The 25,380-nt window shown below is 33.8% G+C and overlaps 2 protein-coding genes across 2 annotated transcripts in view; one reads left to right on the top strand and one right to left on the bottom strand.

Annotated features, from left to right (window-relative positions):
- LOC113557215 (thymocyte selection-associated high mobility group box protein TOX-like) overlaps positions 1-25,380 on the bottom strand; it is an 82,373-nt gene that overhangs the window by 51,331 nt on the left and 5,662 nt on the right. The window contains exons 2-3 of the mRNA XM_026962647.1: positions 7,500-7,565; positions 4,105-4,163 (exon numbers count right to left, since the gene is read on the bottom strand). Coding sequence (XP_026818448.1) covers positions 4,105-4,163; positions 7,500-7,565 — 125 coding nt within the window. The remainder of the gene's footprint in view (positions 1-4,104; positions 4,164-7,499; positions 7,566-25,380) is intronic.
- LOC113558258 (solute carrier family 2, facilitated glucose transporter member 5-like) lies at positions 1,020-3,156 on the top strand. Its single transcript, XM_026963737.1, has 4 exons — positions 1,020-1,178; positions 1,265-1,504; positions 2,181-2,453; positions 2,911-3,156. The coding sequence occupies exons 1-4, from the start codon at positions 1,020-1,022 to the stop codon at positions 3,154-3,156; spliced, it is 918 nt and encodes a 305-aa protein (XP_026819538.1).

Here is a 25,380-nt window from a genome sequence, read left to right as displayed (position 1 = left end):
TCGGACGCAGCATATCTGTCAATATTAATTGAAGATCCGTAATCTAATAACGTATTAATCAATAAGTGTACTATGGCTTTTTTCGTGTTAATATATATATATATATATGTAAGTCTTAATAGTAACCGAAGTGGAATGTAAATTTCGTTTAGCGAGTACCTCAAACACTGCCGGATAACGATACATTAGGATGAAATCCCCGTTAACTAACCCTAATAGTGTGTTTGCAGCCGGTTTGAGTGGTGTGGTGATCGGCACTGCGTTCGCGTGGAGCTCGGCGGCCACGAGACTGACGCGGACGTTTGGCAACAACGATTGCGCCGTAAATCGCGATATCGACGACCCCGGTTGGTACGTGGATGCAGCCGCATGCTACTTTATGGGGACTTCGGTTGGTGGCTTGGTCATGGGCCCAGTGACGAGGATGATCGGCTACCGATGGTCGGTGATCGCATGCGACACGGTCGTGTTAGTGGGCTGGCTGTTGCTTTCGCAGGTGAACTGGACACCGGTCTGGACCACCCGGCTCGCGCACGGCATCGGTACCGGAGGCCTGGGGCTTCTGACGCCAACGTACATCGCACACATCACCGACTTCCGTATCCGCGGTGAGAACTTTTCAAAATTACACATCACGTTTGATTGGTTGTGAGATAAGCATGATGTTAAATTTCTCGAGTTTAATAATTAACACGTAACTGGTAACTAGTAACTAGTAACTATACACGGTTCGTATGCACAATATGTATGAATATGTATTAAGGCTAAGGGGAATTTTTTTTTGTTTGAACACTGCCCCTTCCATCGCTACCCACAAAATAATCTCAAATGTGCCAATAGTCATCTCAAAACTCGTTATTTGTGTGTAGGTATATCGAGTATTATTTATGTACCGCAATTGTTTTACTCGTGACCTAGGTCGGGCACTGATGTTCCATCATGCTTTCGTATGTTTTGGCGTATTCTACGCACACGCGTTAAGCGCCATCGTCACGAATGCTCAGTTGATAGGCTTGTGTATGATTTGGCCCGCCCTACACATATTCGTAACGAGTTTCCTACCCGAATCGCCTTTTTACGCGTACAAATGCTACGGCGATTCCGAAAAAGCGAAATCAGCTATACGTCGAATCAATGGCCAAGACTACGACGTGGAGTTGGACTACATGGCACTCGAGGTATTCGTGAAAGCGTTTAAAGTACCGACGGACAGTCGTCTCGTGATACTATTGAATAAATTCTAAAGTCGTTCTTTGCAGAGTAGAGATACGTGTTCGAGTACGAGTGCATGATTGGTGACAAAAAAAACCGTTTGATCCGTAGAATCATCGCCATCGGCGTGAGACTTGTTGTACTACAACAGACTTGCGGTGCAAGTGCGGCGATTTTTCATGCAAAATCGGTTATAGGCGGATTCGGTTTGACTACAGAAGTCGCAGGATATAGCGACGAACGCGTGTACGCCAACACGCAAACATTTATCACAATCGTATTCGCAGCTCAAGTGAGCCGTAAAATAAAAATATTATATTATTTACTACAATATATTCATTACGCATACACGTTTTAGATCAGTACGTAATTTTTTTATAAAAACATTATCGTGACGAAAACAGCGTAGAGTATAACTAAGTTTTTTAATCGTAGGAGAACTAACAAGTTTATAAAGTTAAGTTATTGAGTTTGTCTGTTTTGCCAGTATTAAATCCCTTTACTACCTACTCTATTCCTAGTGCCTATACTGTACCACGCCATCATTCTTTCATAAAGCGCTTACGAACATTTCTCTCCATTACTCGAATCACTGACCCAGAATATCAGCAAGATTAATAACAATAATTGTCTTAAACTAAATATTTACTAATAAAAATTAAAAAAATTATTTTTATTTAAAATAATGCTTTTAAAAGTTATTTAATTAACAGGATTTGTTAGAGTACTCTCAAATTATTGGTCTTTGTAGTGAACTGGGTTACCATATTTTCAGAAATTACTTGAGTAGGTAGTATATATTTTAATTGACTCATTGAGTGCACATTGAAATTGACAATAACGTATATTCAAATCCATGTATTGGTTAACGAGATATCTGATCCAAATTTCAATGTTTCTCATTACTGAAAACGAGTTGCGCGTATAACAATTAAAAACTAGAAACTCGTCTTCCTGGTTTCCCGTAGGTCTTGTTGTGCCTTACCACAGTCGAGCTGGTCGAGTTTTTGGGCCGTAAGTTTATGTTAAACGCGTCAGCCATCGGTATGGCATTATGTCTGGCGTCGATGATGCTTTACCAATCATTTTTTCCAACTACGGACATCTGTACTTCAGCAATCGAATCGAACGAGTGGCACAAATACGTGCCCATCATACTCGTGTGCCTTTACCTATGCTCGTATTCCATAGGATGGGGACCGATCGTTGCGCTGGTTTACGCAGAAGTAGTTTATTTCAACGTGAGTACCTAGGATATTAATATTAAACAGTATAGTTTTGGACATTTATAATAAACCAATATTATTCTAATGTGTGCGAATATTCGGCGCCGGATCGGATGACAAACGCACACGTCTACATTCGTACTAAATATCACTTTCATTCGGTTGATAAGTGAGGGAATAAGGTGGGCGTTTATCCGCGTTTAATTTTTAGTGGCTTGTGTGACATAACGTCAAAGAGATCAATCAAACTCTATATTATTACTATGAGGGTTTCCTTAAGCATCATACTGTTCGTATTTGTTATGTACTTAAACCATTAATTTTATACTCTTAAAAAGCTGCGGGTAACATTTCTTTCACAAATAAAAAAAAATGTTAATTACGTCACTACATATTACATAGTTAATAGTTTAACAATGTATAAAATATAGTTTATTATACTATTCAATACTATCGCAAATGTCTCACACAGAAATGGTTTTCAAGTCTGATTTACGCCGGTGGCCAACTCGTCTTGTTCCTGGTGGCGTATACGTTTTACGATGCCAACGCTCTGCTGGGCTTCAACAAGTACGTCCTGTGTATGTACACAGCGTCATGCGTCCTTAGCATCGTGTTCGTCCATTTCTGCGTGCCAGAAACCCGAGCACTACCCTTGAACCGGGTGCTGCGTCGTCAATCGTTGGAAAATAATTGTCTCGACACCAGAGATAAATGATTACAATATTATCGTTGAGTTATATTATTCATTACACTGTACTGTCGCGTACGCGTTGTTTACAATGAGATAATATTGAGATTTTGTATTGTGTTCACGAACAGCGACGAAAGTTTAATATATTTTGTGCACGCGTCTTGTCGCGTCTATTATAACATCGGCTTGTTACCGCCCGCGGCCCAACGGGGTTAAAACGGTTAAATACCCATCGCGTGTGTGTGTAATAGGAATCGGGTGCCGAATCTCCGTACATTCTCTCCCGATCTCTCGTTCTGTCGGCCGAATAGATCTCATTCGTCACGCGATGTCTCCTCGTCACCACACAACCCCTACTTCGCGAGCCCTGCTTGAGCCACACGTACAAGCAGTAGCTCTCGACAACCCGTTTTAACTATTTCGCTGATGAGTAATAGTTTGTGTGCGCTTACAGCACGACCGACGAATACAAATGACACCTTGGCGTGTCAATCAAAGATCGTTTTCAGGTACACGGTGAAATTAAAATACATGAATGAGACGAGTGAAATAATATGTTATATCGTTACGTGTGATTGCCATCATCGTCGTCGTTATTATTATCTCTATTATTATTACTACTACGATTGTATTCTGTGCAACAATAATGTTTCGTCCTCCTATGTCATATTATGCCGTTTTGTGTAAAATATTTTACTATATAATGTATTATTTATTTATACATTTATTTATACATACATATTATACACGACCGAAGCCCAATTTATTATTATAGTTAACGTTATAGTATTTTAAATTAAACGCCACACTACTGTAAAAACCGGCGGCAGCGATGGTGTAGTTGCTGTATAATATAACGTGTTTTAGATATGTCGAATATTTGCATTGCGGACGACGGATCATCGCGCATGCTGTTTAGAAGTAGAAAAAGAAACACACAATAATATTATAATCATGTTACAATACACTCACGGGTACGGGGTCGCTTTTGTTTATTCGATATATCGACACGACGTCAGTGCATAGTTTACCTGTAACAAGCCAAAACAAAAATCGACATAAGTATACATGTATTGCGCACATTTATACATACATTATACATAATAATATGCGCATTATAAAACTGCACGGAGTACAAGATATATATATATATATTAGATTGATATATATATATATAAATATATTGTAACGTATAAATACACGTCGAGTACAACTAATTTAAACTACTTTTGTCGCATGTGCGTGCGTGTATCATTAGATCGTATTCATGCATTAGTAACGGCTTGTTAAGCCTATTCCATACATTGTATGTTAAATAAAAGGCAACAAGTCTTGACGTCTTCCACTAGGATACACAAAGCTAATTATATACGATGGAGCACGGACGGCCGTTTATTCGATTCGTGGCGCGATCTCTGCGTTTCCGGAGTCTGAAGATAATCGAATTCCTAAGTATTACTTTAACGCCGAAAACCCACACACCCTTCCAAAATTACCCTACCGTCGACATCGCCATAAATGTATATTGATATAAAGCGTAATAATACTGTGAGGAAAATAATAAAAAAAAACCATCAATATTTCAAAACTGTATTATAAATTATAACAATATGACATCGCATATTATGTAACACGATAATGGCGGTAAATGCGTCCAGTACAATACGCGATCTGTTGTTGAATGTTAGCGATAAATTTCGTCTTATACGCAAATATAAAAATATACACACATTATAATAAATATACGTATAGCATTCGCATAGTTTCTTATCGGTCATCGCGACATGTATATAAGTGGATATATAAGTATACTGGACAAACAACAATATTATACATAAAGGGTACAGTAAGTTGCACTCTTGTTATCTATTACATACACGACAATGTTTTGACCTAAAAAATTATATGTATACATATATTTATAAATATAAGTAACAAATATAATAATATAGCAATTTCACGATGATTTCCTTCGTTTACATAACCATATTAATGATGTTATCGTCTTGTCAGTTCCGTATCTACAAATGCACCACGTAAATCACAGTATAATAATTCTGACAATACTGCTAAACGATAACACGGTATATTGTAATAATGGAGCTACAATGAAAGTCAGTTTGATAAATTATTTGTGTTATAAAGACCATCGTCTGGCGTTCAGAAGAAAAGTTTTCTTAAGAATTAAACAAACCTCTGTGCCTGGTGACTGTGGTGCGCAATAGAAAAAAGATGAAGAATTTCAAAATTCCATAAATGAAATCCACTTGAAAATAAGTAAATAATTCATTGTGGTAATTTTTGAATAATATCCGAAATGGCAAAGAAAAAAATTGAATTGCAAATACCACACGCAGTGCTAATACAATAATAACACTCCGGGGGCATTGGCTTTTGCGTAACGGTCCGCAGAGGTGGTCTTCCGTAGAACGATATAGAAGTGGAAGGAAAAACGGTTTATAATAACGTTTAATATAATATGAAACAATTGAATTACAAATAGATCTAGGCTAATACGAATAATAATAATAATAATAATAATTCAAGTTTAACAACCTCTCCTCTCCGCTGTGTTCTAATAACGTTCATTATTCGAATTCGTGTATAATAATATTAAAGGTATACGTATTATGTATACAATTATAATAACTCTGTTCGTCTGCAACCGGCCAAGTTGTACATCGCACACATGCTTGATATAATATAATAATGTGTATAGTAATACATAAATTATAATCGGTTCAAAAAATCCACAATGCGGTGTGTTATTATAGAGTTGTACGTGCCATGAAAACGTCCACGGTAAACAATACAAGCGAGGGCCGTGCAGAGTCAACAGTCGAAATAAAATTTTAACTTGTAGTGATAGGGCAGAGGGAAAAAATCAAATAGAAAAATGTGTGGATAAAGTCTCAAGAAAAATAATTTAAACTAACACGATTGACTACGACTACGACCGAAATGACATAATAAGTTGTATTATTTTTACTCTTCCTCCGTTCCTTCACATTTGACTGACGACAACGACGACGACAACGACGAAGCTGGGTAATTAGATCACTGGAGAAAGTCGTCCATGATATAATAGCTTTGAAAAGATGTATATATATATACATACATTTTTTATGAATTGTTTCGATTTATAGATACGTTTAGAATATGAAGTAAGACCGAAAACGAATACATAACATGACGTTTTCCTATTATGCATTTGAGTTTGAGAAGATTCAGGAAACAGCTACAATAACGACAACAGCTGTCGGTGGCATGTCGCGGAGAAGTGAAGTAAATCAAACTAGAATTATTCGGGTCATTCGGACTGTATGATTTATCTATTATGTTTAAATTCAATTCTACCTTTCACAATCGACCCAGTTTCGTTAGTTTTATTAGTCCATTATCCGATTGTATTATGTTTTTTTCTTTTTTCTATTTTTTTCTCGTTATAATTATCGTTGAAAAGTCCAAACGAGTGTTGACCGGCCAAGTTGAGTTAAAATCTATCTGTAATATACGGGATATCATTTATCTATTCCTCGTAAACAAAAGCAAATATAAAGCACAAACCACAACGCACAACGTATTTGCCCAATCAAACACGTAAATCGTTCGACGAAACGGCGTCAGATGATTTACGCACGACTTTATAACAGCAAACGATGCTGACGGTCCGTTGTGTCGACGATATAAGAATAATAATACTTCGGCTATACACGAAGTAATAAAAGTCAGTAACGCGACTTTGTGGGTACAATATGAAGCACTACGCTGATCAAGTTTTTGTGAATTCGCTACAAGGTCACGAGTATCATTAAAATCTCCACCCATCAGGTCCTCGATCACTGGTCTTCTTAACAACTCAACACTCCCGGTGCCCATAAACAGAATAAACAATCGGACATTTCAATACGCGCGATGTCGTTACGTAATAATATCACAAGTCATAACGAACACTACTTGTGTCTCTCCCCGTGATATTAGAGAGGAATGCCATCAATGAGTACATTAAAATATATTTATAATATATATATATATATATGTAGATGTATAATACAACACACACAAATACGATAAAAATTCTTGTTATCGTGTATCGAGTTTCAGTAGAAAGTTGCACGTCGACCTATTTTCATAAATCCATTAAACACTTATATATATATATATATATATAATATAAATGTTATGCGTTTAAAAGTTAAAAAAAAAATAACACATTATAAACGACTATATTTTACAAAAATAATATTAAGAGCTATATTATTATAAGTAATTTTTTATTGGAAAATAATTCTATCAGTAAAATTAATAATTAAATAATATCGTTATAATATTATTATGTGTATAATACTGAGTCGTTTGTTACATACGTTCGGAATAATTGATTGGCGCGTTCGGAAGTTCCTTCGCGACGATAACCACAGCATTAATTGATTTTATGACCGTCCGAAGAAGAGTTCGTTCGTATTAGATCGCGTTATGCACGGCCGTATCAATCCGCGTTCAAATAAGCTGTTGAGCAACAGTAATGTCAGTGATTTACGATAATGCGATAAAAACAATGAAATTCTTTCATATATTTACATACAGAATATTATGTAAAAACGTAAAACTATAATGATGTAATAATTGTATTGTAACCATTGTCGTATGTATGTATATTTTTTTTGTCATCGTAATAGCGACACCATACGATTTTTCACAAATTTCTATTGGTAAACGTATATTGTATATTAAGGATCGATAAATATTTTCCGGTTATAATAATGAACCGTTTACGATTATTATTATTATTATTATTATTGTCGAGCTGGTTAAACATTTTTAAGTCCCTGTGGCGCTGTGGAAAACTTACAAAGGTCGTACGGCGTCTATTTTATTTATTTATTTTCGATTTGTTCGTAATATTGTTTTAACGACGAAATGTCTATTTCTTCGATAAAATGACGAATCAGTAATAACACGCAGTGCTTGAATAAAACAATAATATAATAATAACGCTATAATATGCATATTGTAATATCTGCCAAATGACATATTATACATAAACTGCAAACATAATGAATGTAGTTATTACTAAAAATGACGGACACAATAAGTCCATTATAGTTTATTAATATTTTAGTATTATGTGTGTGATTGATCAGCTCGTGGCCGCATTAAATCATCATCACACATAATAATAATATGCAGTATTATAATATTATTATTATTATTATTATTACACATTTATATTAACAACCAGTTTCAAAGTAAACGAAATATCTACGATGCACGTATTATATATATTTTTATAACGATGGAAAGTAGCGCGTGAACAACACGTCCACTATATTATAATAATATGATCTCAATTAAAATATTTATCATGTTATTTTTATTTTACCAACGTAATTGTATATTCACAATGGATTCCAGACCTATAGTATCGGAGAGGAGGACAGCAACGAAAATAAAATAAATAAAAAATGCACGTATTTTAAATGGATTTTGTGAGTGTATGTGTGTTACGTTTCAAAAGTAATTTAAAATGTAATTCAAAGTTATAATTTTCAATGTTTTCTGCACTAAATCCAGTTAAACGATTAGATTAATTCGAGAAAAATCGTTAACGTCTGATATTTCATGCAAATTTTATGTTTGGTATCTGAAACGGTTGAGATTGTTTTTCTTTCTTCCGAGAACTTCAAACATTCATTACATTATGCACGGCACAGAAAAATGAAATATTTAGTTGTAATTAAAAATAAGTTACACTCAGAGTGAATAGTGACTAAATGAGTGAATGACGTTTCTAGGTCACTGTGGGATTTCCATAAAAAGTCGGTTAACGAACACAATGGACGTCAAACAGTAAAACGGAAGTTGTCTCATACATTCTAATTAAAACAATTTATTATTATATAATCATTGTTTGTCTTATCAAAAACTCAAAAGAACCCCCCCCTACTTTCGTTTACATTTTGCATATGCTGTTTTTTTAATTTAATTATAATGTTGTATAATATTGCCATAAACTCGAAACATATCATTATTTCTATTTACCTACTGAATAAAGGTATTTTATACGTATAGGTAACTAATAAATTATTATGCATTATAAAATAGTTATAAGTTTCATACTTTGAAGAAACTTTGACGAATACAGTGTTGTACATATACACACATAAGTTAGAGAACACTACCGATATCGAAGCCTTTGAAATCGCAAACATAATTTTAACAATCAAAATATATTATAATATTTTTTTTTTTAAACAAACAATTTATGTCATACTTTTTAGTTTGATCGTCGCTGCGTCGACGGTATATAGCTGTGATAAGTTAACTGGTAAGTAGGTTGTAGGTGAGTACATTATATAGGGTTGCCCGCGACCTACATAACGGCCGGTTGTTTTTTCCCACATCTCTTCTTTTTAAACCTTCTTTTGGGATATAAAGTACCACGTTCGCACATGTATGCACGCAGACGATCATTAATTATTAAATGTATCCGATGGAAAATTACAGAGGGAAAGAACCACCGAGGGTTAGACGGGTGGACCGTCTGAAGAGCGAATGCATATAATAGTATGCACAGCACTTCAATCATCGCATGAAAGGTCGGCATCGCGTAGGGGGCGAAAAAAAAGAAGCAAAAATCAATATTGCTCCGAGAACCCTCGTAGTCGCATAACGGCCATGATATCGTGTGTGATTCCCTTTTTCTTATTTTTGACGATTAATTTATCTTTATTAAAAATGAAGTACTTGAGCAGGAATAGATAGTTATTAAATGCTCGGACATGATATATTGTAAGAAAATAATATAGAATGATAAGTCCGACGGCGTCGCTGTTATGGAGGTCGCGATATTATATTTACGTTTCGATCATCAAAATGGAGAGGTGATGGGAGGTGAAGACCCTAAACCACACGGTAAAGAGCTGTTGGTTTTTTTTTTAATCTTATTATTTAAACGAAACCTTATGATTTTTTTTTTTTTTTTTAATAAAAATAATAATTATAATAATTAAATTATTGTTATTATTATTTTTCTGCGGCTGCTAGATAGCGTTGTCCGATTTTCCGTCGCCTGTCGTATTGATCGTTCTTTAATAAGCACTTAGAAACGACGACGACGTCTGTGTGTATGTATGTGTTTTTAACCTAATTACTTTAAAAATTATCTCGTCGAATGCAAATTGTATTATTAGTGTGCAACATGGAACGAATTTTAATTACGACAACGGTCGTGTAGTAACCTCGTTCGATAAACGAGTAAGAAGTATGAGCAAACGATTGCAAAAAATCCCACAAGTATATTTCTACTCGTATATTATATAATATATTATGATGGTCTTTATAATATTATAAATTGCTGTGGTATAGTTGCAATATTGTTTTATCGTCTTCAACAGAATAACGTGATAACATGAGTATTATTTATATTTTATATACACGACTACAAAATAGTATTATTATTATTCATATCATGAATCGAATAACTTGGATATATATAAATTTGTTTCTTGTGACATTTTTTATACAGACAAAGGTCCGTGGCCTAATACCGTGTTATATAAGTTATAATATTATGTTAAAATCGTCGCATTATTAACTATTTTACTCAATTGTAAGGTTAGGTTAGGTACTCAAAAGTACGTACTACTGTACTATAGTCACCATGATATTACAGACTTTTATAGTTGTTACAATATTATAATTATTAATGTTGTTTTTATCAATAAGAATCAATCGGATAAACGCCGTTAGGTGATGCAGGATTGCAGTTACAAAAATTATATATGGACGCGCACGAAAGGGGTTAGACGGCGATTGCTGCCAGCAGGACCACAGAGGAATCACAAAAACCACCCGACCTTTGCGAAAAACTTTTGATGTGTAAAGTATGTATTTATTATTGAGTTGGAAAAAAATTCACATTGGCAAAAGTAATTACGGTGTACAAAACTTTAATATAAAAGCTACAACTTGAAGAATTTATTCGTTATTAAACATTAAAACTTTGCTACTAACATTAATCTAAAGGGAAACTTTTCATTTCGCGGGTGGTAGATGTGTAGGAGTGCGAGGAGTATGGTGATGAGGAGCGAACGGGTGGAGCGGGCAGAGTGTGTATGGGAGCAGTGCGCGGAGCTTTTGGCCCCGGACGTAAAGTTTAAACTTAAACTATCAAAACTTGCACCGTAAATTTCGTCCTCACCGTGGCAGCTTTTAATAGAATGAGATTTGGAAAAGACGTGCAACACGATTTTCTCAGAAATAACTCTTTGCGGCGCGAGACATGCACAGTCCCCCCACCCCAATTTTCTATACAGCATACCACCGACCGACCTACCTTCCCTCGAAGGGTAGTCTGTCAAATCTCAGCCAATTTCAATTAAATACATCATAATATTATATATTACAATGACGCTTGAAAAAGAAACAAATGTCTTCAATGAACGACCGGAGAACGGGGTGGTTTATTATCGCTGTCCATAGTGCATCAGATTAAACAGCTGTAGCGTAAAATGTACACTTTTTTTTTATTTTGTTCACTCTCGCGGATGAGTGGTAAAAAATGTTTTATTATTTGATTTTTGTGCCGATCGCAAGCGCAACCGATTATAAACACTTTAGGTGTTATCCACACACACACACACACACACGCACGCGATCATTGTTGTATTATAATAAATTTATAACTAGGCACGTCCGTTGACTCGCGTTATCACGTTAGAACTCCATGATAAACACCAACGTTATTATCAAACAAAAAGACGTATATGTAGCCACCGTACATGTTATTTGGGTATATAATTTATACACCATTGTGATGTTATTATATTTATTTTGATTTTATGTCGTGCGTGATAATAATACGCGACAAGACGAGGACGATGACGACGATGTCAATGTTTAATTAAAATGTTTCCGTTTGTCGTTGGCTTTGTAAAGCACACATAATATTATTGTATATTTCGTGTGTTATATACCGAAAACGTGAAAGGCTTTTCATCGGGGACGGCTCTGACGAGACGCGTGCAGCAGTGCCGTCGCCTGACTGAAATAACTTTCCATTGTTTGTTAAATGCGGTAAGACGAGGGCAGAGGTGGTAGTCGCGGGGCATGGGGTGACGAAGACTGCTAGTCCGGGCGGTAGCGGTGACTCCGCCGTGGCATGTTAATGGTTCTTAATTAAACCGACCCCGGCGTTCTTTCATACCGGGATGAATTTAACGACGCGCTTTCCTATTCGGAACAGACATGCCGAAATATGGTCCAGTTGTTAATCCCCGTAAGTGGTTATAGATATCTAGTCGGTGATAAAAAAAAATTTTACCGGCACCGCTCCACCAAATTTGTAGATACGCGTGGCCAATGCGGATACCTGTTATCTATCATATTATTACGATGAATAGGTATATCACTGTGGTGTCCATCGCGGAGTAAACGTGAGTAAAAATTGCGTGTTTATCAACAAAAAAAAAAAAAACCTGTCAACCCTGTCACCCCGTAGACCGGACTTCGGGACGTTTAAGTATAATCGCGCCTTGTGCGACGATCGGTACATAGCGTGCAAGCACTAATAGACTGAAATTCTACTTATATGCACGCCTTTCCTCGAGTACACCTCGTACCGTTTAACCCTACATACGTCGTGTGTCGGTGACTGCTGGACTTTGGAATGCGTCCCGATGCAAGTGGTACAAGACTTTATCAATTACTTCCCTGCGACAGCGATAAAAAACAGAGAAACCAAATTATCGAAAAATGTGTTAATTATAAAATCATAGACGGATAACTAATAATAAAAAAAATAATAATAATAATTTTAAATGTCACGACTGAGTATCGAAACTGGTTTCGTAACAGTAACTGAATTCTTTTCCGAAGGTATATAGAAATGCCGTGAAGTAATATCATTTGTTAAACCTGTTTTTTTTTTCTAATCTTCATCACACCTGAAAAACCGGCAAAATATATATATTTACTGCTTATTAGAGGAGTCTTTGTGTTCTAAGACAATTTTATAGCTCACGTAAAACGTTCAATTTACTGCACAGAGTTTATGCAAATTCCAGTCACCACATAAACATAATATCATAAATTCATATCAATATAGGTAGGTACGATATTAATCAGTTTTCTTATAATTATTGACCAGCGCACTGCAGTCAGCACAACACTTCTCACTGAAATAGTATGATATTATCATAAATAAACACACATTAAATATTAATAATATTTTAATTTTAAACTTAATCGATTCATCAAATAATATTGGGTTACGGGTAAAATGCGATCAAGAAACGAGTTTTTAAATATTTACGTATCGTATGGTTATTAGAGGTGTACCATATAATAATATATTAGAAACTATTTTTTATTTTTTCTAAGATTTTAAACCGATAAAAACGAAAGGAAAAAAATCGAATACCTATAATACGTATGTTTGTACAAACTCACGACACCGAAATACCGTGGTATGAACATGTAGACACGTCTTGGGAGAAAAAAAACTACTATTTTAATTATACGTATATATTAAACAAACCCTTTCGAATTAATAATAACCTACAAAACACGACAACAATAGACATAAATGCTATTACTACATCAATTGTTAGAGATGTCTGTTCGTTATTCCATGTTATAATGAAACGTTTATAATTGTTTAAAAATCATGTTTTCCCGGTTCAAAGTCAAATATTTGAATATAATTATTACCACCGTACTAGCTACGTTCTGAGATAAAAATATGTATTTCATCAGTTTCGAAAACGTTCAAACGATGGGCTTCGATATTTCATTACATTATATTTCAAGTAGCATATTGGAGAAAAGTTGCGCTTGAAATAGCAATCATAAAAATGATTAAAAAATCATACATTTATATAAGTATCTAATTTTTGTACAGAGGTAATAAGTATATCTTATATAAAACAATCATGATTAAAAAATCAACTTAAATGAATGGTATTCCAACAGTTTGCGTTTTAACCAAGTCTAAGAAGATAAAAATTGCATTTTCTCCATTACACTAATCCAATTAATATCTCTGCAGGCCGCAGTATTATACAATAGGTACCTATATAATGTTACCCGCATATTATTTTGTATTTACTGAAATAACATTATTTTTTTTCTGTAGTAATAATAATAATAATAAAAGATAAATTTAATAACTTATCCAAACATTTAACTTATATTTTGTTCTTTTAAAAACACTATATATAGTAACGTATATGTATACATATATTATTTTATTTAAGTATAAATACAAACAAATGTTTACTTTATCGATTTATTATAATGAAATTACGTTATGTTGCTGTGTATTATATATTGTGAGAATTAACTTTTCAAATATGTAATTTATTTTGTATTGAAAAATGTGTTGTTTGTTCAATTAATTATTTATCAATAATTATAGTTTACAAGCATACATTTTTAAAAACTGCGAGCGTTATTAATATACCAAGAAAATTAAACTTAAACATACAAAGCCAATAACATGTCCATGACTCATCGACGGTTTTAAAATGAAAATAATTCGCATTTCGCCGGTTTACATACATAATATTGGTATTAGAGTTGTTTTACTACACATAATATTAGACTCAAATTATTATTTATTAGCCGAACAAAGCAAATACTCGCAACTACTGAAAACACACCTACTTACTTATATATATATATATATATATATATTGTATTCCAGCCGTATGCTTATAATAATATACCTACATTACATATTATATTATGTATTGAAGTTAATTACTTACGCCGTAAGTGTAGACTTAGCAATCGCAGTTATTTTGGAACACGTGAGATTAAACGGAAATTTATTAATTATTTATATAATACAATATTATCTACACATACACGTGCTTGTGCTCGTAACGATGCATATTATATTAATTAATAATATATATATTCGATCGCAACAAATCGTGTACGTCTGCGGACCAGATTACGACGAAAATATTACAAATATTTCAAACGAGACACGATGGCAGCGTTTACGGCGAAACGTGCGTTACGTCAATATTAAATACAGTAAAGCTGTTGGTGTAGAAAAAAACACACACAGATATTACAAAAATATGCCACGACATCACGTCGGTCATTGGACGTAGAACGAAAACAACAAGAACTACAATGACGGGGAATGAAAAAAATGATCAATAGCCCCCCGAACTGATGTAATAATACATATGTACATTTTTATTGTTCTCTGCGCGTATAGATTATTATGCGCCAATTTTTTATTTGGATTTCTGGAAAAAATATATGACGCAATTCAATCGATGAGATCCAAAACTATTTTTTTTATTATCATTTTCTACTTGATATAGATATTAAGAACGTCAGAAACAATAGAAAAAAAAATATCATAATAATGCATTATTATAGGTGTTTCGCTGTGATTTTACAGAAATCAGAATATTATTATTCACTTTAGATAGTTATATAGATCGGTAGAGTGGTTTATTTCTTTAATCTTTCGATTCAAAATTTAAACTTGACAAACTGTCAATTCTTTCTTGCAAATAAAATAATTTGGTAATGTCATCAATTGCATTGCAACAATATGCCTATATACATACATACCTACAATATTATTATATTAATAGGTATAGGTGCGTGTTTACGATTTATAATAATATTTAATATTGTGATTACTCTAATCTGTCGAATTTTCTGACGTTAAAATTCTATACAAACATCATCATGCGACACATCACTGCCATCTTTTTTGTAACTAATGTATTATAGATATAAGCGAGCTAAATCTATTTGGCTCGACAACTCTTTAGAAAAACTAAATAAATGTACCTACTTACAATGGATAAAATTGCACATTTGTTAACCAAATATTGGTGAAGAGCCAAAGTAAATGAAACGTTGCTGTATGTATTAAAGTGATATTTAAAATTATGAAAACGTCATGCCGAATATTTGACACGCGTATTATAATAATTTGGCGAGATGAGATGCCAACGAGTGGGTCTCATCTCGCGTCCGATGATTATAACGTAAGTACTTATAATTTATAAGTATATTATGTAGGATATATACGGTTGAACCCGTCCCATAACGCGTTTTACAATAAACCAAAATAATTATCATATGCACAAAACTGACCGTTTGCATAATATCTACAAAATATATATTGGCGCGTATGACGTGAATGAATAAAATACGTATACGTATACATCGTACATGACGTATAAACTTATCCTATTATTGTGCGCCCGTCGACTTATTGTTCTGTCGCTTAAATAACTACACGCATAATATATTTACTGTCCACGTTGTAGTGTAGGTATATACGCTTAAAACAGAATTTACAAGTCGTTTTTAATTTAATTTTTTTATTATTCATCTTTGAGTTATTGGCTCTTACGGGATTATACTTTTGTTGCTACACGCGAGGATGTGATGTATTGAATATTTGGTGTACGCGGAATCGCTTGCGTTTTAAACGTCCGACAAACGTGATATTACGACGTTGAACTGTCGAATCCGAGAAAAAAATTTACTTTGAGCGTTTTGGAACTGAGAAGACGACGTGTCGGTATGTGTGATCCACGATTTCGATATAACATTATTATTATTTATTATACATCTACGTTAAAATCTCCAAAACCATTAAACGATTATATTATTATATTATTGTAATAATATTTTATGTACCTACAAATAACGGTCGGGAGTTTATATTTTCACGACTTCTACAGTTTAATATTTTGTAATCGGACGTTTAATAATTGAATGTCACTTAAAACCAATTAATCTACTTATATAATATAATCGGATCAATGAAGCGGCGAGGAATTTTTAGGGAGTAAACGATTTCGAAACATTGCACAACGACGAACTCTATGACATTATTATTATTAATATTTTTATTAAAGTAGCAATATTAGTATTATAAACTGTACAGGTATAATTGCCGTAATGTTTGAAGAAAAAAAATGAAGGTAATAAAATAATAAATGTATTATAATAGCTGTAGCAGAGAAGTTGGTATAGACCGCGAATGAACATATACTTGTATTATTATACTGTAAAGATCACGTATACTGCTGCATCGAATATTTTAACAAAGCACGTGAACGTTTTTTTTTCGGAGAGGCTTCAGCAGAGTTTCAGATCCGAGTCGAATCACACCGATAAAATAATTATTACTTTAACAACGCAGATACACAGCAACAGCGGAGTATTATATAGTTCCATTTCGGTACGCGAACTACGAATTATTATACCGTACGACAACAAATCAACGACATTGGTCAATCCAAATTCGCGTCGGAAATTCCGTTAAAAAATTTCCCTGTTCGATTTTATAAACGTGTTCTGCTATACACTATAATATGTAATGGATGTTCAAAAAAATTGTAGCGCACCGGACGCGTTATACTGTTGTCAGTCACGTTTGCCTTTTTTATACACCACATTTTTTCTCTTTAATATATATATATATAGATAATATTTACGCGAACAAACGCTGAGGGGGGGGGAGAGACTATCGATTTTTGACACGAGTGTCGATGTCGGATTTATATTGCAGAATCTTAAAAAGTTGCGTGAGGTCTTCGCGCGCATATATATATATATAGCAAGGTATATGATATGATAAATATATAGTACCATCATGTATATTGTACATGATCCCAAGTGGATATATAAATCAGCTGAGTGCACGAGCGATCAATTCTAAAGACGATATTATACATTATATAATGTGTACAAACGAGTAAGTTATGTTGCTAAAAATTGATCATGTCAAACGAAGGAATGGTCATGGCCAGCTATACATATATATACACGTGCATATAAGCACTGCAGTTTTTATTCGCAGCGTTTAATGCGTATATATATATATGTGTGTGTGTGTGTGTGTGTGTTATACACGGCGAATGTTTCGCATTGTTCAGCGGCCGCGTGTGTAATTTATTCCTCGTCCGACGCGATTTTTCACCCCCTCCCACCCCACTACGACACACCCACTATGTCTGCACATTTCCACGCTAAATGAACCTCCACCGCCACCACCACCTTCGTCTAACTTGCGATCGGTCCGCCAGAGAATAAGGCAACAAACCGAATAAGAATCCATCGGAAGAAATTCGCATTATGTATCGTGTTCGTTTAATAATATTAGTACACATACAAGCATGTGTGTGTATCCCCACGAAACCGGTTTCGCGGAAAACCTTCATTGGTCTATGTGCGCGAGTTCACGACCGGCCTATATATCTAGCCGCAGTGAACGAAACCCGACGACGGCGGAATAGCAATAATTAATAGCAAAATCGTCCACTGCAGGCATTGTTATTACTGTAATAAGTTACAATCATAACTCTTGGAATGGTTAATAAAAGAATGGATTCCAGGACAAAAATATTAATGAGGCTGGAGGCTCCGTGATCAGTGGTATGATGGCGGAACAATGTTTTTGATGAATATCATAAATTTAACTGCTACTGCAGCTGGTATAGACCATATCGCTAGATCATATATCACGATGACTCCGGTACAACGATAAGCTTCGACGGCGATGCAGGACTGGTGGGGTGGCGAACTCCAATATTATGTATTTATGTGCTATACCGCCGAAGTTTTCGAAACACACTGTCGTTTTGTCACTACAATAAAAGAAACGTTTGAAAACGGTATAACATATTGAGTTACCTCGAAAACCGCACTCTATCACAATATTCACAACGAAATTGACTGTCTAGCCGTCTCATCTTATCCCTTTTTGCAGGTTTGAACAATGATAATATATTGTATTGTATCGACATCGATTAAACTGCGTATATAAATTACGTTGTATATATATATAAATAATAATATATACGCAACGAGAGTATTCAAATATTATATTTAATTGGTTTAATAAATAATGATAGTTGTAAGGTGTCATCCTGTCGAAGTCTGCAGAACAGGGTGCAAAAAAAAACTATATATATATTATATAGTTGAAAAACAATTCGTGTTTGTTATACCAAAATAAATAGTTTATTATTATTATTATTATTATTCCATTCCGACCCCGCTGGACTGTATATTCGATTAACGAAGATTTATTAAATTAATTTATTTTTCGTTTGTTTCGTTTTTCAGCTTTTGTAATTTCAGGGGTGTATTCACGTGGCGCTTTGCCAAACGGACGAACGCAGAGAGTGAAGTAGAACATGTCTGCATCCGCGGCGGTGGCGCAGGGACGGAATAAGCCAACATGGTACATAAATCGTATATTGGATAATATAACGTATACACAGTCCGTTTCTGTTTTATTCAACCGCAGATCCCCCGTAAGTGGTATACAGCAATAATGTCCGCTCTTCAGGTGTACACGTCGCACCACATATTTATAGGTTTTCGCTACAACCCGTGTCGTTCGTCCGAGTTTTGGAAGACTATATTATGATATTATTACAGTTTTGTCGTCTTCGCGGAACCGTATGCAAACACGGTGTCGATGTAAAACATAACACTTATTTTATGGTACAAACGAGACTACGGTATATACTGCAATAGTAATAATAACAATAATAACTATAATGATATGTAGTGTGTGTGTGTGTGTGTGTGCAGTGCAGTCGGTGCGCCCGCACATGTGTGTGGCGGCGAGTTCATCTGGTTCGGTCTAGTGTGTGCGTGGCACGTTCGTATTTATCGTTTTGTAAAATCATTGTTGTATATAAATGCGGTGTATGTATACAGCGATCTCGTTTGAATACATTATAGCACGTGCAATAAATCGACGGGCAGGACACGTCAAATAAATTGATATTCCTATTTAAACGCAAACGGACTTCTCCTCCGCGGTACGTCCATTAAATACTCCTTAATATATATAATAACGTATACGCGCGAGCTCTGCAAACGTATATTATAATACTACTATACGGTATGTACATGTATATTATAATATATATGTCCCATTAAAAACGTATCTAACAATAATTTACGATTTATAATATTATATAGACGCAATCGCCGTGATGTGAATTATGATGGCGCGCACACGTATAGGTAAGTATATCATAGAGCGAGTACTGTACCGATTGCGTGGCAGCCGCCCGATAACGCGCGATGGCCCGTCCGATGACAAATGGAACTATCGTGCGTGCGGGTTTCGAGGGGATGATAGCGAAAGTGGTGGCTCCCGGAAAGTCAATGGCTGACGCGATGGCGTGTCAACATCAACGAGCGGCCGAAAAAAAATTGCACTTATCGTCTGGATATCCAAAAATTATTCTTGTTATCGTAATAATTAAGTACTTACAGCGTAACATGTGCTGACTGCCGAAGATGTGTATATTATGTAAATTTAATTCGTGGACAGTGCAATCTTCGATTTTTGTGTACGCGCGGTCCGCACTTTGACGCGCGGTATAGCCGGTATAGGTAATATAATATAGGTACGTGCGGAATTATAATTCTGAACGTCATAGTACATTTATTGTTTATGGATCGTAGACGCGTATATATATATATATATATATATATACGATCGATTATCCGATGCACGCGAATTCCGCGGTTGGTTTGAAATGTTCGTCAATCACGCGGTGCAGCAACTGCAACGATGACTGTAGTACCAGCAGTTCACCACGAATGAATAATATAATCGACCTATTTTCGATTATCGACGATAACTATTACAGTACCAAGGTATACGAACCAGTTGTTCTTCTCGAATTATTCTCAGTATCGTATAGTCATCATATTATACGTGCATTACGTCGCCCCCCCCCCGCTTCTAAAAATAATTAATATTTTACTATGTATAATTAGTACGTAATTGGTATAAATTTGTACGACCATTTTTGAAATTTGTACGCAACTCGTTCTAAGAGCAAAGTCCATTTTTGTGTGAGGGTGCGGGGCAACGCGCGTTCATATTATATATAATAACATTGCATCTGCATACACCTATATTATTACTCCGGGAACTATATAACTACCACATGCCATGAATTAACATTGTTAAATATGTATCACTCATTAGATTTACAGCGAGTACACAATGGATTGCATGCACAGGAGAGAATAAAAATAAGTACCTAAACAAATTCTATTCTTGACGTTTAAGCTTTAACATAAGCGATAACAGAGCGATAATGTGACGTGGACTCAAGTTCGATAATATTATAATTTATAAGTATACGAAACAAGGATGTATATTACTGTAATATATATAATATAAATAAATTATTACGTTTATAAAGATATATAATAATACGCGTGTGTGGATGGACTATATCTAGTAATATGTTTTATTTATGCTTTGCGTCGACGTGATCAAAATACATTAATGACGAGTGACGACGTATATATTATAAATTATAATGGTAAATAAAAAATTCTTACATTGAAACTACTTTTTAGATTTAGATTTAAAATGAAAAGGTCAGTTGGCTTTAAAATAAAATTAATAAGGGTTTTTTATTTTTTTAATAAAATACACAAAAGAGAAAAAAATCTACGTTGTAACATTTTAATTAGTCAAATATTTTGGTTTTTTTTTTTTAAGTATATGAGCTTGGTTTTATATATCATCAAGACCCTTTTTCCAGTCATTGCAGTAATTTATTATTTTCCACACAATATGCACTGAAAATTCTTCATGTATGGTCTGAATGGAAAATAATATAGGTCAATCTGAAGTATAACTATATTTTCATTTCGAATGCATTCATAGCGATCTATAAAGCAATACTTCACTTTAACCTCTGCAGACTTTCTGGGTTTCTCGTTAATCCTGTAGGTATATGAAAATGGCTAGAAGCCAGGTATGAATGGATGGGGTATGAAATTAAGGACTTAGAGATCAAACTTGGGACGGCAGATTCAAACTATAATTAAAGTTTATAATACAATTCTCTTTTGTGTCACAGACAATATTATATTAATAAATAATACAGAGGGGAGAATACAACTTTTAAAAAATATTAATGTTAATATTGATATATCTATATTGTTATATTGTCGAACTTGAATATTTAAATTATACTTTTGTTCGGAATGCATTAAGACTATATTGCCATAATCGTTGACAAACTTTGTGAAATAAAATTGTAACGTTGATTAAAACCCAAGAGACTTTCAAAAATCGCATTATCGCCATAAAATACAAATAAAAAAATTTAAAAATAAAACAGTTAATAATTTAATCTAATAATATCAAATTGATGCATTGATTGCATGCAGTGGCTGATTACCTGTAACGTTCGAAATTTATGTGCTTATACCATTTGCAAGATAATTCAACGTAACTACTATAATCCAAGTTTAATAACAACAAAATAATAAAGAAACGGAACAAGGTACATTATTTACAACTAATTTCTATGCCATGTTTTACAGGATTTACATATTTTGATACGTTGTCGTATGATTATTTTCCTACATCAAACTTCGTGAAAAATAATAATATAATATACTCACGTTTTACCTAGACCTGGACGTTATGAGACGCGTGTAGTCGTTACGGGTAGGAAAAAATTAAAAATAATTTTTTACATAGACTTTTACCTGGAAAAAAAAATTAAATATTATAAATTAAATCATAATATTATTATTACATGTATTATACATTATCAATAATATTTCAATTAACAAAAAAAAAAGTTTTCTATAATATTATCACTATAAATAATAAGGTATAGTAAGTACGCAACTCTTGTACAATATTTTCCTTTGTATAAATTAATAAAAATTTAGATGGTTTTTAAATAATAATTAATATTAATGTTGACCCTATGCCATTAATTTATTATTGTTAATTATTAGCAATAAATAATAATAATAATATGTAATCGTGGGTTATCATGATACGTATATATATAAGTAATAATGCTTTATAATTTATTGCAAAACGTGCCAGACGAAATAATGTAGATACACGAAAAATTAATCATTTTCGTCCCATCTACCTATACTATACGTACAATATAAATATTACATTATAAATTATAACATTATTATTACAGTTTTTTTTTTTTTTTTTTATTAATTTTATATTGACTTTATGAAAATATTTTTCATCTGCTCGACAAGTATTACAAAATAAACGTGTCTTTTTGTGTTTACACTGTCGTTATTATAATATGATATTAATACATATTATGGTTGGTAAGTATACCGTTTTTATTTAAACCACGTAGACAATATTTCGTTAAATAACCGCGACGACCGTTTTTTTTTTCATTTCTTCATTTTGTCCTTTTCAAATTGAACACTTCGACCTGTTTTCGGGCGATCATATTTTTATTTATTTGTAATGTGTTTAAATCACAAATATTCCAACACGAATGTAATATTGTAATTTATATTTCCATTAGAAGAATTGGCAGAGTGTGAATAAAAATTCGCAGATAAGAAATCGTACGTTAGTATTTGGTGTTATTTAAGTATGTTCTTAAACCGCTAATTTATATTCGCTAGGAACAGCCAGTGGACACCTAAAATTTCCCCCGGTAGTCCATTATGGTTATTGCCGGGGGAACGCCGTCGCAGGCCGCAGGCGTCGGTGTTGCGGTGGATGGGTGCAGGGGTGTCGGGACAAGATAAAAACAATAATGCATAAATCAAAACGAAAAGTTTTAGCGGCGTTGCGTATTACAAACAGTGGGTAGGTATTGGACGAGAAAAGTAGTTTTGCTATAATACGGGAAGGGGGTTATTAAATGTTATTTGGAGAAGGCTTAGTAATATTTACGAACACCGACAGTGGTGGAGAGGGTAGGGCGAGCTGTGAGTCGCGGGCAGTGGATGGCCTGATATTAATGTAATAAATATGTTAATTTCGTCCTTGTTTCTTGCTTGAGTATAATGCTAAGAATAGATTGCGGAGTAAACAATACTCTACACAAAGTTTCCCTCTCACTCACTCGTACATACACTCACACACTCTTTCCATCTCGCTCTCGGCCGCACAATAATTATTGTAATTTATTTGAGGATTTTGAGTTACTCGGCGATAAAACCCCGGTGGATTACATATTATACTGCAGAGCTTTACATCTTATTCAATAAATGAATAAACCAGCACAGTAGTTCTGAGTACCAACTAAATCAGTTATGTCGTTAAATTACACACACACACACGCATAAATCCAAGCAATACGTCTTTTTTCTCTCCTTCGCTAATAATTGTTGGCATATTGAATATTCGAAAAAGAAAACGAAATCACATTATAATAAACAACTACAATCAATAGACACCTATTGTGATAAATATTTAAAAAAAAAACTTATTTTCGATTAAGAAAAATTATTTTTTAACACGAATTTAATGCAACGCCATTCAATTTATTATTTCATACTATATCATTACCTATAAATCATAATAAATATTAAATAGGTACTATTAGAGATATACACTGTTCGTAATAATCGATAGACTATTATTTTTAAAGACTGTTAGCAGGTACCAGCTGAAACGGACATGTAGTATATCATATTTTAGTCTATAAGAAGTTTATTATTAATGACTAATGTGTATTATAACATATTACATTTGTTTCGTAAAAAACCATTTGAATGAACTTGAATAATTAATTACCACTTTAAATTCAATGAATATTAATTAAACAAATTTTAGGTCAATTATCAGACATTAGTTTAAAAAAGGACATATTTCCAACCTCGTTAAAACAAAATTACTTAGGGTACCAACTGCGGTATAATTTATTTTATGATTTTCAATCACTTCATGTAAAAAGTTTCCCAGTTAATTTTAGGTATAGCTAGTTGACCAAGTACATAATAACGCTGAACAATTTCAACCACCATTTCGAATTATTAGTATTCATCATAAAATAATAGACCGCCGTACCAAAGTATAATGATATGTAATCATCGAGACACGCTACATTTCATTTTTCAAAAGAAATCGATCTGGTTTAATGGAAAAATGAATATAGAAAAAACATTAAAATTTGATAACATTTATTTTTATTTACGATTAATTACATTTCTGGCGGGCCGATTGTTGCTCAATACCGTGACTATGTACTGGGGTGGAGAGTAGGCAGTATATTTTGTTTGTGTTTTGTTAAAACTGTCATTGGTCGTATTATTATACGAACAGCTGCAGCAGGTTTATCATCGAAAACCGTCGAGGTCGATATACACGCGTCTTTCTTTTTAACACGGCGTTACGATACAGAACATTATATCAAGTATATAGGTATATCTGTACACTATATATTATAGTATATTATGAACGAGCATGAC

Source organism: Rhopalosiphum maidis, chromosome 1, assembly GCF_003676215.2.
Source record: "Rhopalosiphum maidis isolate BTI-1 chromosome 1, ASM367621v3, whole genome shotgun sequence".
Classification (NCBI taxonomy): Eukaryota; Metazoa; Arthropoda; class Insecta; order Hemiptera; family Aphididae; genus Rhopalosiphum; species Rhopalosiphum maidis.
Note: the sequence above shows the minus strand (reverse complement) of the source record. Positions and strands in the feature narration are given on the sequence as shown.

Excerpts from the sequence above, each read along its gene's own strand:
- LOC113558258 (XM_026963737.1), top strand. The coding sequence starts at position 1,020 with ATGATTTGGCCCGCCCTACACATATTCGTAACGAGTTTCCTACCCGAA. Across the intron at positions 1,179-1,264 it reads TGGACTACATGGCACTCGAG|AGATACGTGTTCGAGTACGA; the intron begins GTATTCGTGAAA and ends TTTGCAGAGTAG. Across the intron at positions 2,454-2,910 it reads CAGAAGTAGTTTATTTCAAC|AAATGGTTTTCAAGTCTGAT; the intron begins GTGAGTACCTAG and ends TGTCTCACACAG.